At 40.1% G+C, this 15,353-nt stretch overlaps 1 protein-coding gene across 1 annotated transcript in view; it reads left to right on the top strand.

The window, feature by feature from the left end:
- Positions 1–1,785: 1,785 nt before the first annotated feature.
- The window catches only part of DMXL1 (Dmx like 1), an 86,594-nt gene continuing 73,026 nt past the window's right edge, over positions 1,786–15,353 (top strand). Inside the window, exons 1-3 of the mRNA XM_059493197.1 lie at positions 1,786–1,907; positions 11,336–11,461; positions 14,773–14,850. Of these exons, the coding sequence (XP_059349180.1) occupies positions 1,821–1,907; positions 11,336–11,461; positions 14,773–14,850 (291 nt within the window). The 5' untranslated portion in view covers positions 1,786–1,820. The remainder of the gene's footprint in view (positions 1,908–11,335; positions 11,462–14,772; positions 14,851–15,353) is intronic.

The following is a 15,353-nucleotide window of genomic DNA, read 5'->3' on the forward strand; positions in this document are numbered from 1 at the left end:
TCAGCATGTTAGGGTGTCGCAGATATAGATTAAAAAGCAGTTATCAACTGCAAAGTAAAACTCTTCCCTTCATCATTTTTGTTGGCGTCCTGAGTTTCCCCTCCTTGATTTCTTCACCCTGCTCAGACAGGGGTCTGGGATTGCTGTCTGCTGTTAGCCCGCTCTTTCTTTTGTTATACTGCAAATCCTATGAGCTTTACACCTATGGACTGAATAAGGCTTGAAGAACCAATATAGACCTGCAGTATCTCTGACCTCTTCTGCCCACATCAGTGCTTGTGGCTGAAGTCCCAGCTGGCTGCAAGCAAAGCAGAGCAGTTCACTGTGTGAGCCCAGAAGTAGCTGGTTGTGCTGAAAATTGCGAATGAGGGTCTCTTTCTGTTTTCAGTGATAATTCACTTTCTTACCTAGAACTCAATGAACAGAATTTTTGTTAACTAAAAAAAAATTCACTAAGGTTGACTTTTGAGATTTTGCAGCAGGCAGGAGAATTAAGATCATTTATCAGCGACCAGCAGTTCTTGCAAGAGTAAGGAGTAAGATCACTACTCATTGACAGGATACTTTGATAAGCTTTTTGATGCTTTGTCAAACAAAAGTGATTAGGGTTATAGGAGTTTGTAACTTTCTTCAGAGGAACATCTACATACACAGAATGCCAAACCTGATGATTTTTTTCTCATATCAGAAGACTTCATAAAGAAATCTTTCTTTAATATGCATGAATGATCATCATCAAATTGTGTTATGATGACATGCTTGTCAATCTGCTTTTCAAAGGATGCAGGGCTTATATTTACTAAAATGATGTGTAAAACATAATGCCTGAAAGTATATGAGATTGACATTGCTTATGCAAAGACCGGAAACGTAGGCATTATCATCTACAGATACACAGTATCACCTTATAAGTATCCTGGGATGTAGTACACAAAGTTATGCCTAACACCGTCAAATTATTTTAATTTTGCATTTTTTCTTGGAAGAGCTGCTGGGCAGAAAGAGGATCTAATATTTGATACAGGGATAATATAAGAATGAAAATTGATGTGGGACCTGTAATTCACAAGAGAAAACACTTGTAATGCTGAAGCTTCCTATGAGAAATTGATGGAAGACTAAAAGCTAGTTACAGAGGAATGCTATAAAGAAATGCTATAAAGTGTACCAGAGAGAATGGCCACGATGTCTCACAGCAAGGAGACACCTCAGCTTGCCGTACCTTTGGGGGTGAAGAGCTGCTGCAGTGGGGCCTGAGCGCTGCCGCTCTCTGGGGCCCGGCCGGCCCGCCCTCACCCGCCCGGGAGCTGCCGCGCCCATCGCAGCCGGACGGTGAAAAGCCCTGCTGCTCACAGCCACTCTGAGCTCCAAGCAAAAGCGATTCGTTTCCCTAACCTCGGGGACCCAAGGCTCCTGTTACCACGTGCTTCCTCTTGTCATTGCCCGGAGGGAGGGAGGGAGGGAGGGCTGCGGCCGAGCCCCTGCCCTTGTGGAAGGGGCTGGCAGCGGATGCGCTTGGGGTCGGCGCTGCCGGCCCCGGCAGGCGGGAGGCGCAGCGGTTCGGCAGGTTTCGAGTCCGCTCCGTCACCACCGTCTGTCTCCGGCGCAGCGGCAGCGTTTTCCAGCGCTGTTTTGACAGGAAAGTCGGGTTATTTTAACAGGAAAGTCGAGTTCCACACGGGGCGGACGGAACTCTCAGCCCGCCCCAGGGACGGCGCCCCGGCCGAGCATGCGCGGCGCCCGCCCTGCCCCTGGGAAGCGCCGCCTCCGCCGGGCGCGGGGGGACAAGCGGCGGTGGCCGAGCGGCCGCGCCCTCCACCATGAACCTGCACCAGGTGCTGACGGGCGCCGTGAACCCCGGGGACAGCTGCTTCTCCGTGGGCAGCCTGCACGACCAGCCCTTCACGGTGAGCGTCCCTCGCCGCAGCGCCTCCGCAGGGCCCGGCGCCGAAAGCGGCTGCGTCAGGCGCGGCGGCCGCGGGCGGCCCCGGGCGCGGGGCTCGCCCCGGTAGCGCCGTCCGGCGGCGGTGGCGCCGCCCGAGGGGCCCGCGGGTCCCGGGCCCGGCGGGGGCGGGGACGCGCAAAACTTGTGCGGAGCGGCGGCCCCGCTGCCGGCGGCGGCCTCGGGCGGGCGCGGAGCCGGCGGGGCGGCGGGCACATGCCGGCAGCAGCGGTCCGGGGCCGCGGAGATGTGGTGTCGGCGATAAAAGATTACATAAACGGCTGCCGGGACGTGCGGCTCGCTCTGGAAGGGAGTTCAGCGCTGCCTTGCAGTCAGGAAGGTGGCTGAAATCCTCTTCTGCGCGTAGCTGAGGAAGACTTGGAATAGCCAGCCCTAGTGTTGCTGAGGTTTTCAAAGGCTGTTTGAAGTCCCTGTCTCTTAGAGTGGAGAGAAAGCACTTCAGTACGTTGCAAAGGCCAGAGTATTAAAGTGCCTTTTCCTTCCTTTTGCTTTTGTCTTGTAAACACACTTCTGTTGTGTTCTTATTCCCACCCTCCCTCCGCGTAGGGCTGAAGAGGAATGAAATCAGATGCAGCGAAGTTTCTCAGGGCACCACGCTGGGGTATTTTTAACCTTACCTTTTATGGCCGCCCCCAGCTTCAGCCTGGTGTGCTCTCCGGTTTGATAAGGGAATGATAGGCGGAAATGCAGGAATGAAATCTTGTTGTTTGCCGTCCCGTCTGGTGTACGCAGTTAAATTCGCCCAGCTGCTTGCAGCTCCGCTGGGGCAGTGGAGCAGAGGCGCTTCCCCAGGGTGAGGCTGGCTCTGCCGAGTCTGTCTCCAGCGCTGTCCGGCCGTGTCCTTCCTTCCCATTAACAAGTTCATGTTGGGAGATATCTTAAACCACAGCAGTTGAGAGTTCAGGTACCAAATTGTGCCAAACTCTCTAATTCTACATATCCAGAAACGTCAAAGAACCACCTGCGGTGGGAAGCCATTTAGTAAGAGACAAGGAGGTCTGCTTTACAGAGGAATGCTGGTAAGCTTTCAAAATATCTTGTCATAAGCTTGCCATTTTGAGGTCATTCTTTTTTGAGGGACACAATTTGAGTCATTCATGTCACTAGACTCACTTTCTACCTGTTACAGCCGAACTTAGGTAAAGTTTTGGCGGTCTCCAGTGGATAAGAAGAGTAGGAATCTTTTCCTCAGGAGAATGGAATGATTGAGAAGTGTAATTTTTGGTATTCATTATTGTGGTCTCTCTTTTGGAGGAGCTGTTTTCATAGAAGTATATTGTAACAATGTTTCCTAGACATAAATGTAATAACAATATTTCCTATAGCTGCATTCATCTTCCTTTCATTATCCTTTTCCCTGAAGGGTTATTAATGGATTTGTTTTCCTCATATTTAAAATGTCTAACATTGACTGCTTCAGGGACGTTTTTGTTGTTGTTACTGATTCTGTGCTAATGCTGTGTTAAGTTGACGAGATTGCTCGGAAGGATTAAGAAGTAAAAGGCACTGAAGCTAATTTCTGCTTTTTTGGAAAAGGATGACAGACTCAAGCGTTAGAAAATCCAATAAAAAAAATGCCCCATAGTTTTTCCCTGTCTGAAATGATGATATAAGCATTAATTAGTATAAATACTATTGAATTTTATTTTAGAAATGGAAAAAAAGAAAAAAAACCAAAAATGTAAAACTTCTATGCTTCCAGTTATTGTAGCTGAGAAGATAGGAGTTGATATTTCAAGGTTATGTACTGTACAGGAGGGACAAGTTGTCCTTGTCCAACAGGAGAACTTGGTCTGTAATTTTTTTTTTTTTTAGATACAGTATGCTTCAGGATATTTTCTCATAGACAGCACTGAATATTCAAAGTGAAGTATTTTAAAATATTACAGTTCTAAGATAAAAATATCAAAATTCTTCTCTTTAAAGCTGAAAATTTTGAAGCAAAATTAGTGTAAAACTTTCTGCATCCACTGAATCATATACACCTTTTTGAGTATGTGCTGTTATCTTTTAAGGAAGTATTTCAGATATCTAATGTGAGGCAGGTTTGTTGTTCTGACTTTTTTTTTTAGGATGGGAAGGAGCATGAGCTTCCTTGGAGAGAACACTGATAAAGTTTTTAGCCCATCTTTTATTTATGTGTTGAAAAAGGCTCATACGTATCAAGAGACAATAAGAAGCATGCCTGTTGTTTCTCTGCTGAGGGCAGGTGATAGTAACGTAAGGACACTTAATCAATGAGAAGCTGGCCCTCAGCTGTCGGGAGTTACTTGCTTATTCTTTGTGTTCTTCTCCAGATACTGAATTATTTTATTTTCCATGTACTTGTCCACAGTGGAAGACATCCTTTGCTTTCTTTTATTCATGTCAGGTCTGAAATACTTGAGTAAAAGTAAGCTCCTGGAGTTTATCACATGATTCCTCTGAACTAGTTATTACTGAAGTTGTATTTAAGTTATTAAGTGGGTAACCAGTACTGATACAATGTTTCTGCATATTCAGTTCTGATTCTCCAATTTTTTTTTTTGTCATTATTATTTCCCCTCACCAAAGTAGCAAAAGGAGAAGTCTCTGTGAGCAATAGCAACTTTACAAGTGCAAGTCCCAAAACTGATAATGAAAATCAAAAAAGAGCGATTGTTCGTAGGGTAAAAATATGTGAAAGAAAGATTAATTACATAGATTATTTCAATGGAACCAAAATATTTCCTTGACAGATTTCATCTGTGTGTGTGATTAAACTAATTCTGGACTTGAGACTTGCTATGTAAAATTGATAGAACTGGGAACTAAATATCTGAAGTTGAAAGGCACCTGGAAAATTGGGTGAGGAGTGAGGTTCCATAGCTTAATCAAGACCACACTGAGTTTTCTAAAGGTGCTGGGTTGCAATAGAAAAAGATTTCCCATTGTGCAAAGTTTTCTGATAAATAAAAGTAATTTCTATGGCTCAGTGATATTCTTTCTTACCTGTCTAGAAAATACTTAATGTTTACACTAAGAACCCCCTGGATATCTGTAGTCCAGAAAATTTAGATATCATAATAGTCAGTCAAGAAATTACACTGTTTACACTCACCTGCTTCTTGGTTGGTATTTAGTAAAGGGAAGGGATTTAGTAGGGAACCTTTTTAAGAATGCCTTCTTTTTTTTTTTTTTTTTCCCTTTTTAATAATACTTGAATTAAGCTACTCTGGACTTAAGAAATTAATTATGTCTTAACTGAATTAATTAAAAAAAAAGATAAAATTTCTTTGCACATCAATGAAAAGTGCAGTTTCATGATTTGAAGTGCAGTGAAACATGATTCGAAGGGCATTGCCAATGAATTGGGTACTTGTATATACTCTAATATGGTTGTAGTAGAATAGGTCAAGTACTTCTGATAAATAAAGTTGAATTTTTTTAATGAAACATGAAGAAATATAATTGCTTAAAATTTAATTTAGCATCCTAATAAAAGCATTTAATTATTTTAAATAAATGTTTAAGTGGAATACGTAGACTAGTGTAAGTTTTGATCAAAAGTGGGGCTAGAGAGAGGCCATACTAAACTAGCATAAAATAATTCTGCCAGATACCATGTGGCTCTTGGTGAGTCTTTTGATTTTGATCATTCTGTGCATAGGACAGAAAAAGATAGCAATTATTGCAGTATCATCTGCTTCGTAGATTTGTCTTTAGTTTTTATCTTTTACTGAGTTTTGCATTGTCTTTCTAGTGTATGCTCATCCCAAATATGCTTGAATGTGTTTATATATGTATCTTTATAAATACGCATGTGTGCACGCATGGTCTGCTGCATTTAGCCATGGATAATACCTGCCCTTCATGTAAGAAAGGTAGGTGAAATAAAGTTTGTGCAAGTTGTCCAAGGTAATGTGTCAGCCCGTACATAGCTGTAGCAGAAACTATAGCAAAAACTTTGTATGTCAGTACATAGAAGAAATATGTCAAGAAGGTTGATTGTAAGAGAAATTAATGTGTGGAAGGTGCTGTGGTGTGTGAGAGGTTGAGGCCCCCAATTGTTGGGCTTTCCTTCTGTTGGGAGTAATTTCCCAATAGCAGTCTCAGATTGTGAGTTGTATATGTCAGACTTCCATTTTAGAAAGAAATCAGAATAGTTTGTATAATTGTCTATTCCCGTGCTTTTGAAGCACTGTTCCAGTCAAAATTTCTGCTATTCTTCTTCAAAGAAATATTAATTTAGAACTAAGAGCCAACATTGGATTAAAAGAATGGGCAGATCTTTTGTGAAAACCCACTTCTGCAATACAAAATCACATTTATTTTCACAGGTCTAGAACATCTTTCACTTCCTAATTTCAGGCTTGTTTGCTATGTCAGCAGCGAGATCCATGGTCCTGCAGCTTGAACTAGTTCTATCTTGTTTATTTCTGTAACAGAAGAACAAAGCACTGTTTAATAAACATTCCAAGTATGTGATAATATCACGCTAACTGCTTGTCTTATTGTGCAAAGACAACTTTCTTGTAAATGTTCTAGGGCATTCTTAAGGTGAAAGGCTTTTATGGCCGGCCAACATCAGACATGGAGGCTCTGCTTGCTTCAAAAACTTGTCTTAGGGTGTATTATTATTTAAAAAAATTAATACACATTTAGGAATGCTTTCTCCATTTAACTGTGTGACAACATTTTCTGCTTTGTCTCTCCTTCCCTTCCCCTCCTTTTCCCACAAGGGAATATAGGTAAATGAATATATATATATATATATATATGAAAATATCTATGTGTGTGTATATATACATACAGTAAATTCTTATACTGGAATAACTTGCACTTGCTTAAGAGAAGACTGGAATTACCTTTTTTCTTGGTTACCATTGTTTACAAAGATGCCCTCATATTAGCTCCTGTTAAAATGAAGATGAGTGGCATGTTAACAATCATGGACAAGTCTCACAATAAAAGTTAGATAAAGTGACTGGTAGGCAGAATTCATTCTGGTGGTATCTGAGACCCTCTTACAGTATGGAAAATACTTTTTATTCCCAAGTACAGACTTCTGTTATACTACACTAAAATACCTCTGCTGTGAATAAAAAAATCTTAAATGTAAAATTAGCCCAGCTGTAAATTTTATGCACTTTGTTTAGAGAAACATCTTGGTAAGGTACTGCTGCTTAGGAACTTCATTTTCAGCTGATGTCTGGGCTCCAGTGAGTATGTAAGAGGATCTGACATCTCTGCACAGAATCCGTCTAATGGATGAGTTGCAGGGGGGACAACAAAGAACCAAAGGAAGCACACCTTAGGAGGGTGTCCCTAAGGTGCCTGGTCAGTGTGAGGAATAGTGACAACAGTAGAAAAGGGAGCCAGATGCCAGAAAACTTAGTCACCTTCTTCATCAGACACTTTTTCCATTGCAATATAGAACTTCCCTACCCTCCGCAACCCTTGCCTTTTGTCTTTGAAACTGTGGTTCTCCTGCAGGCAAACGTTAACTAAACATCAAAAATAACCTCCGAGTCATCATCCTTCTGCTTAGCTGTAGTTCTGTTTGGAAACTCTTTGAAAAGGCCTTTTTCTCCCCTTTCTATCTCTTTGGAACAGATCAGTTCTACAGGCTTAGGAGCTAGTCAGTGGTGCTGCAGCTTATTATGTGTGACCAGGTATGATCCAATCTGTCTGAACAGACTGATGTCTGAAGTGATTCCTTTTTTTTCCCCCAAGTGTCAGTCTTTTCAAGTAGTGTGGAGAAATGCCAGAACTTTTTTTTTTTTTTTTTTTGAAAAACATTTTGTGTTTTTCTTCAGGAAACAGCAAGTCTAGGATGCTTTAATACCTCTTTAAGCTACTCTTGTTCTTCATAGCTCCGGGTTAACAGGAGCTAGCCTGGGTTCTGACTTTTGAGCAGCACATGTTAGAAGGATATAAAGCTGTGAGAGAGCATCCAGATGGGACAGTGAGGGGTCTGGGAGGAAAGCCATATCAGCAGTGACAGCCTGGCTAAGAGGAGACTGAGGAGAGACCTCGTGACAAGCTATAGCTTCCTCATGAGGGAAAGTGTACAGGCAGGGCTGATACCTTCTCTCTGGTGACCAGTGACAGGACTCTTAGAAATTATCTGAAGTTGTGTCAGGGCAAATATAGGCTGGGTATTATCAAAAGGTTGATCTCTCAGAGCGTGGATGGGCACTGGAACAGGCTCCCCAGGGAAGTGGTTGCAGCTCCAGCCTGAGAGAGTTAAGGAAGTGTTTTGACATTGCACTTGGGCATGTGGTTTGATTCTCTTGTAGGGCCACGAGGTGGATCCCGATGGTCTAGTGGGTCCCTTCCAGCTCAAGATATTCTATAATTGTTTTAAATCTTATTTCCTGATGCATTGATGAATATGTGATTCCTCAAGTCTCCAGTGTATAATGTTTGATAGTTACTAACAGAGTTCTTCCAGTGCAAAATGCCAACTGTGCTGAGGTCTTAAAACTGATGAAGTTATGACCTCACTAAAATAGTTATTTTATGGATTGCATGATTTCTACTAATGTATTGCTCATTATGATAGAAGTATGGCATTTTATATGAGGTTTAACAAGGCAAGTGCAAGGTGCTGTGCCTGGGGTGAGACAATGTCTGTTATCACTCCAGGCTGGGGGATGGAGGGACAAGAGCAGCTGTGCCCAGAAGGGCTTGGGGGTGCTGGTGGGTGAGGGGCTGGACATGACCCAGCCATGGGCACTCACAGCCCGGAGAGCCAAATGTGCCCTGGGCTGCAGCCAAAGCAGGGTGAGGGAGGGGATTCTGCCCCTCTGCTCTGCTCTGACCCCACCTGGAACCCTGCATCCAGCTCTGGGTGCCCAGCACAGGAAGGGCACAGAGCAAGTCTGAAGGAGGGCCATGAATATAATTAGAAAGATGGATCACATCTGCATGAGGAAGGGCTGAGAGAAATTCAATCTGGAAAAGAGGAGTAAGGATTACCTTATCTTGGTCTTCCTGTTCCTGAAGGAAGCCTACAGAAAGATTGCGAGAAACTGTTTCAAGAACATGTTGTGACAGGACAATGGGGAGTGGCTTCAGACTGAGAATGGGTTTAGATTAGATGTTGGAAAGAAATTCTTTACTGTGAGGTTGATGAGGCACTGGAATAGTTGTCTAGAGAAGCTTCATCCCTGGAAGTGTTCAAGGCTGGGTTGGATGGGATTCTGAGCAGCCTGGTCTAGTGAAAGATGTTCCTGCCCATTGCAGTGGAGTTGGAACCAAATGATCTTTAGGGTCCCTCCCAATCCAAGGCATTCTTTGTGTTCTGTGATTGTGGTGGTGGCACAAGGTGGTTTCAGGCTTATCTGTGAAGCTAGAAATGGAAAGAACAAGATGGGAGGAGTATAGTAAGTCTTTGAAGTGCTGATGAGGCCTAGGGGAGGGCATATGCACACAGCAGGTGGGCTTCATACAGCCTTTGACACTTCAGTCTTAAAATACATTTATAATAAAGCTGGGTCTAGGTTTCTAAGTTATGTCTTTACATGGGAGCACTTCTTTTAGTTTGTTTTTGTCTTCCTTAAAATGGCCCCTATACAGACCTCTAAATTCTGAGAAATGTATGTATGGTATTTCTAAAGAAGCTTTTTCTAGTGAACTGTGGACTTTAGCAGTGAGTCACTAGGTGAGATTATTTTGAACTGAAGAAAAAGCATTCCTTTGTGAACAGGTGTGAAGTTAATGCCATCACAATATCAAAATAATTACTTTAACATTTGAACAAAAATTGCTACTCAATCTCCTCTTTTGAATGAGCTTTCACTTAGATTGCTTTGGAACCTGTAGTTCAGTATGCTAATTAGTAATAAATGCTGCTCTTTTGAGAAGAGGAATTATACTGCTTGAATGTCTTGAAGCTGAAGGGGGAACTGGACAGGAAGGAGCTCAAAAACCTGCCAGTAATAAGTGTTCATAAATAAGTATATGGTTATATATAGTCTGCAGGATTATAGACAGCATTTTCAATTATAAGGTGGTGCCTGGTGTTCTGCTGGTTGCAGTGTGATAAATGAGTATTGGCTGGGATTGGTGAACAGAGTCTTCTGGCTAAGACTCTTCTATGAAGCATCACTTAATCCTTTGTGGGGAAAATGTCTTTGGACTAAAATCTTAATATTTTTCATTTTATTTATTTATTTTAAGATGTGTGATGGTATGATAGTCTAGGCCAGTCTTGGTAAAAGTACTCTTTCATGTAAAACACTTTTATATATATATATATATATATATATATTATATTTATATATCTAGCTTTCAGTTATTCTGCTTTTGTTTTCAAGTCCACAGTTTTTATTTAATATACTGGAAATCAGTAGAGAAGTTGATTGTAAGGCATGATATTTCTGTCAGTGTATGGAAATCTTCCATCTTCAGTTTCTGTGATGCTGTTCTACTCTTGAAGCTTTTGGTCAATTAAAATGGTGTATTTTTGATCCTTTTATCAGTCTCTTGCTAACAGAATACTTCTTTGTGCTCTTAATTTTGTTGCTGTCTTTCTGACTAACATTTTAATGACTGTGCATTCCTTTTTGTGAGAATTTCATCCTTGAATGCTCCTTTCTTATGCTAATTAGATGATTCTCCTCACTGTTGTTTCCACAAGTTTCTCCAGTGTTTAATCTTTTCCTCTATTTTTATCTGTACTCAATACCTAATAAAACTTCCAAGAAGGTAGGAAGAAATTCTGACTCAAGCATTGCAGACTCAGTGAACTGTCTCTGTGAATGTGTTAGATAAAGCAACATATTCAGTGACAATATAAACTTGAGAGAATAGAATTCATACAAATAACAGGAGACTCAACAAGTCTGAGGGCAGTTTTGCTTCTGTATAACTAAGCTTCATGTTGTTCGTCTTTTGATTTTTGCCTGTACAAAGCCCTTACTAAATGTTTTAGTAAAATTTTAGCTCCTCAATTCTACTCCCTCTTTTCAGAAATTTGAAAATTAAAAGAAAAACTTCTCAAGTCTGTCTCTCTCCAATCTAAGTATATTATTTTTTTCTAATTTGCAAGAACTATGGTTTTTATGCTTTTACATTTCTTTTAGATGTTTTTCTATGTCCAAATTTTTTTGGTTTTTTTTAATCACAAACCACTGTTTTCTTGTTATGCAAGTCTTATGGTGAACTTGTAAGCATGGAGAAAGAAATTTGCTGCTTCTATTGCTTGGTTTTAAATTGCAGACATCTGTTTTTTCTCTGCAAAGACCTCTTCTGACTATGTAGTGTTTTACTTGGATAGTATACATGGACTATAGTGTTTCATATTTCACAAATATGCTGCAAGTAGATATAGCTTTGCTTTATTTTGGAGTGGGGTTTTTTTTGTTTTCTTCGGATGTTTTAAATTTTTTTTTATTTATACTGTAGGCATATGCATCAGGATGTGATATTGTGGTACTGGGGACTGACTTCGAACGATTACAGATAATCCCTGGAGCAAAACATGGAAACATTCTCGTGGGATGTGTGGACTGTTCAATGCAACAGGGGAAGGTATGTAGAGCAGTGTTTCTAAAAATGTTCCAGCAATGTCATATTAAGCACCTTCTTAGGAATGTGTATACTTGCAAGTTAGGGGAGATATACTACAATGAATAGTAAAATGACTGATTGCTTTCTGTCTTTACTTGTAAGCAGCACAGTAATTATAAATAGTACCACAGATATGATAGATGGTTGTAGAAGATAGGTAGGACTGCACAGGAGGTTCTGGATTCAGGGCTACATTCAGGGCAAGAATTTGACTAAGAGATTACTAAGTTGGAAGCAAAAGTAATTTATTCACTATGGCTTTGCACTACTGGGCATGTCATTGACATTCTTTGACAGGTTAGTGGCTGGCAGGAGATAAATGTTTCCACAAAAATCACTTTCAGATCATCCAGAAAAAAATGACATCTGTTTCAAGCAATTCATAAAGCCTCTGTTGGATGGGGTTTGCTTTCTTGAATTCCTAGCTTTTGTTTTTTTTATAGCTAGGTCTGCATCACAACATTGCATTTTAGACAACACTGGGTTTTAATTCCTTTTAAGAGAGCTTTTTTTAAAATTTTCCTGTCAGAGTGAAAAAGAAATAACCAGGTAACTGTTTACTGGGATGTCACAGTTCTGTATCACTCCATTGGGATGTCTCAGGGATTAAACTGTCGACCAGTTTAGTGGGAACTTTGAATAACCATTTGTTCATATAAGAGGAGCTTTCTACCTCTGTTGTTTCTTTAAGCTTATCCTTGTGAGTAGATAATGTCAGCTTTCTACAGCCTTATGAGCTGGATCTGAGAGCTTTGGTTATGTTCTGGTGTCCATCTCGAGACAAGACCTCTGATGGAAACCAGTTTTGTTGTGAACACTGTGCTGATGAAACCCCAGCCACACCCTGTTCCTGCTTTTTAGCATTTGAGTGATAAACTCTTGCAGTGCTAGTGAAGGAATACAAATGAAAATGAGGAAATGTTTTTCTTTGTGTCTCTGACACCTCATAGCCATAGTCTGAGTTTCTCCGCTGGGTGCTGTTAACTAAAGGGTTTTTTTTAAGTTCACTGAGCATTATTTCTCTAAATTTGCAAGGTTATCTGGATTGCATGATACCAATTCTGTATACATTAAAATGAGAAATTGTCCTTGAATTTTAAGTGAGCACACATAAATGTATCACACTGTAAGGCTTACTAAGCTTTAGAGATTTTTCATTTCTTAAGTAGACCTGTGAGGTCATTGAGAGTCTGCAAGTTGGTATTGTATTGCTGTACAATTGTATTGCAATTGGTTTGCTGTAAGGAAACTGGCTGTATTTCTAAAATGCTGTAGTACTAAGCAGTAGATGGCTAGGAATTTGCTTATTGACCGTCTGATCAATGAATTTTCAGGTCGTTCTTAAAAGGGTAGAATTTCTTCTTAGGCATTCTTCCATCAGTACTGACACACAAATTCCACTTCTATTTGTCAAAACATACAGTTCCAGTGCTCTCAGTGTGTCTTCATAGGAGAAGTACTCCAGCTCTCTGACCATTTTTGTGTCCCTTCTTTCAACCCAGCATGTCCATTTCTGCCTTATGCTGGGCAGACACTGGATGTGATAACCCTGTTGATGTCTCACTAGGGTAGGGAAATCACCCCTTCACCCTACTGGCCACCCTTCTTTTGGAGCCAGGACCTGGTTAGCTTTCTGGGATACTGCCAGCTCACGTACAGATTTTTTGTCCACCAGTATCCCCAAATCCATGTCCACAGGCTTGCTCTCAATCTGTCAGTTTCCCTAGTCTGTACTGATTCTGACTGACCCAGGTGCAGGACCTTGCCCTTGGACTTTTTGAAGTAGGAGTTCACATGGTTGCACCCCTCTGCCTGCCAGTGTGGAAACTAGTGGAAAGTTTTGGAAGCAGCAGTTGCTTTGGACACTACAAGTTGAGCATTTTGGAATGCTAATCTTATCTTTAAAAACCACTGAACAATAAAATAGTTGACATATGGAAAAAATGTCCACATTTGGAGAAAAGGAACAAAGGAAGAAAATCTAATCAATATGAGTTTATATAAATTTTTGCTTTTGGGTATGGAATTGAATTATTAGAGAATGCAACAGTAAGTGAGGTAGTTAAAGAGAATTAGAGAGGGCAGATATTAGTCTCCGAATGCAAAATGCCTGAAGAAACTTCTTCCTTGCAAATGTGACAAAATTATTCTTGGCATTTTTGGGTCAGGCTAATGTTAGTAGGATGGAAATTTATTTAACTATCTGTTCTTCTAATGTAGAGGGTTTCTCTTAAAGCTATGAATCTGTGGATTTTAGGATCTATATGAATCTCTTAAGTTTGTATAGATCTTAGGTATGACAGTGTAGTTTGGTTTCCTTTCAAACTTTAGTGGCTGATGCTGGAATCAAAATATTTTTTATAAAGTGAATCTAACTTACTTTATTATTGTTAAAGGAAAACTGTGGATATGTTAAGTCAGAATTTTACAGAAATAGAAGATTGATTATTGCAGTATATCATATCTGTAGATGTTCTCCTTTTAACTACCATCAGTTCAGAATGAAGGATGTCTGTTGTTCATGACCTATGCAGACTCCTTAATTTTTGTAAATCTGTAATTCAAAGTACTTTTTGGCCATGTTGTCGTGTGACAGTTCTCTCAAGCTCTCTGCGTGAGGTCTTTAACATACATTTGCTTGCTCTGGCTCTTCTTAGCAAGTCTTCTAGGCTTGCTTTTATATAGATACCTTGAGATCGAATACTAGTAATTTTGTTAATGCAAGTTTGAGGTGGTTGATAATCTGTGATGAAAAAAGAGTTTCAAGCACTGACTTAAAACTGACCATATTGCAACTTTTTTTGGACTGTTTTATGTTAGCCTTTAGTAGTGGTTTTATTTACAGTTTTCTGCATTGGGTGTTTTCTTGGCACAGTTTGGATCTTTTGAAATAACTTTTTGAAAGGTAGCCTGTTCTAATGCTAGGGAAGTACACAAAAGTGCTCTGATTGAGTACTGGTTCCATGTCTGAGAATTGGAACTCTGCAGATTGACTGCTAATAATCTGATTTTAAAAAGTTGTCCAGCTATACTCTCAGTAGTTTACTGTGATTAATGAGTAAATGGAGGATTGTGTTTTTATTATTGACAACACTAGGTTAGAGATTTTTGGTAAATGTAATTTTCTGTTTTCAAAAGGAAATATGGATGTGAGTTCAGATTTATCTACAAGCAGGGTTAAAAGTTAAATCAACCATTTGCATCTTGTTTTTATTTGTTCTGCTTGTTTCTTTTATGTGTGTTTATTTACATATAAATGTATGTTACTTTAGATTGCAGCTTCTTATGGAAAGGTGATTTGTATCTTTGAGCCATTTAGCATCTTGAAGCAGAACAGCAGTCATCATAATGTAAGTATTTAATCAGTCCTTAATTTATTTGAGCAGTTACAGAGCCTGATAGATTTTACTTTAAAGTAAAATTTGCTTTAAAGCTGGAGCTTTTTTAATGTCTTCTTTTAATGCTAGAATAAAGTTGAGACATAAAGGTGGTCCTTGGGAAGTGAAAAGGGTGAGATAAGGACAGAGGCCTGTAATTTGAAATAGTTTTGAGCAAGATAGGCTTTACTCTAATGCTTCATATTACTTGCTTATGTAACCATGCAGTTCATAACCAAAATACACCAGAATCCAAAAACACATACACAGCCCCATTCTGCCATGAGTGTAGGCATTAAAATAGAAATTTCTTTTTGAACCAGCCTGTGTAGCCTTTATGTTTTGGTGTGTTTTGCGGTTCTTACTTTATCTTTTGCTTATGAAATTATGTGCACTTGGCCAAATTGCAATAGTTTCAGAAATCTGTGGCTTTTTAAAAATGATTATACTTCAGTGTTAAAATGGTTGAATAAGAA

The sequence above is a fragment of the Ammospiza nelsoni genome, chromosome Z, assembly GCF_027579445.1.
Source record: "Ammospiza nelsoni isolate bAmmNel1 chromosome Z, bAmmNel1.pri, whole genome shotgun sequence".
In the NCBI taxonomy this organism is placed as follows: domain Eukaryota; kingdom Metazoa; phylum Chordata; class Aves; order Passeriformes; family Passerellidae; genus Ammospiza; species Ammospiza nelsoni.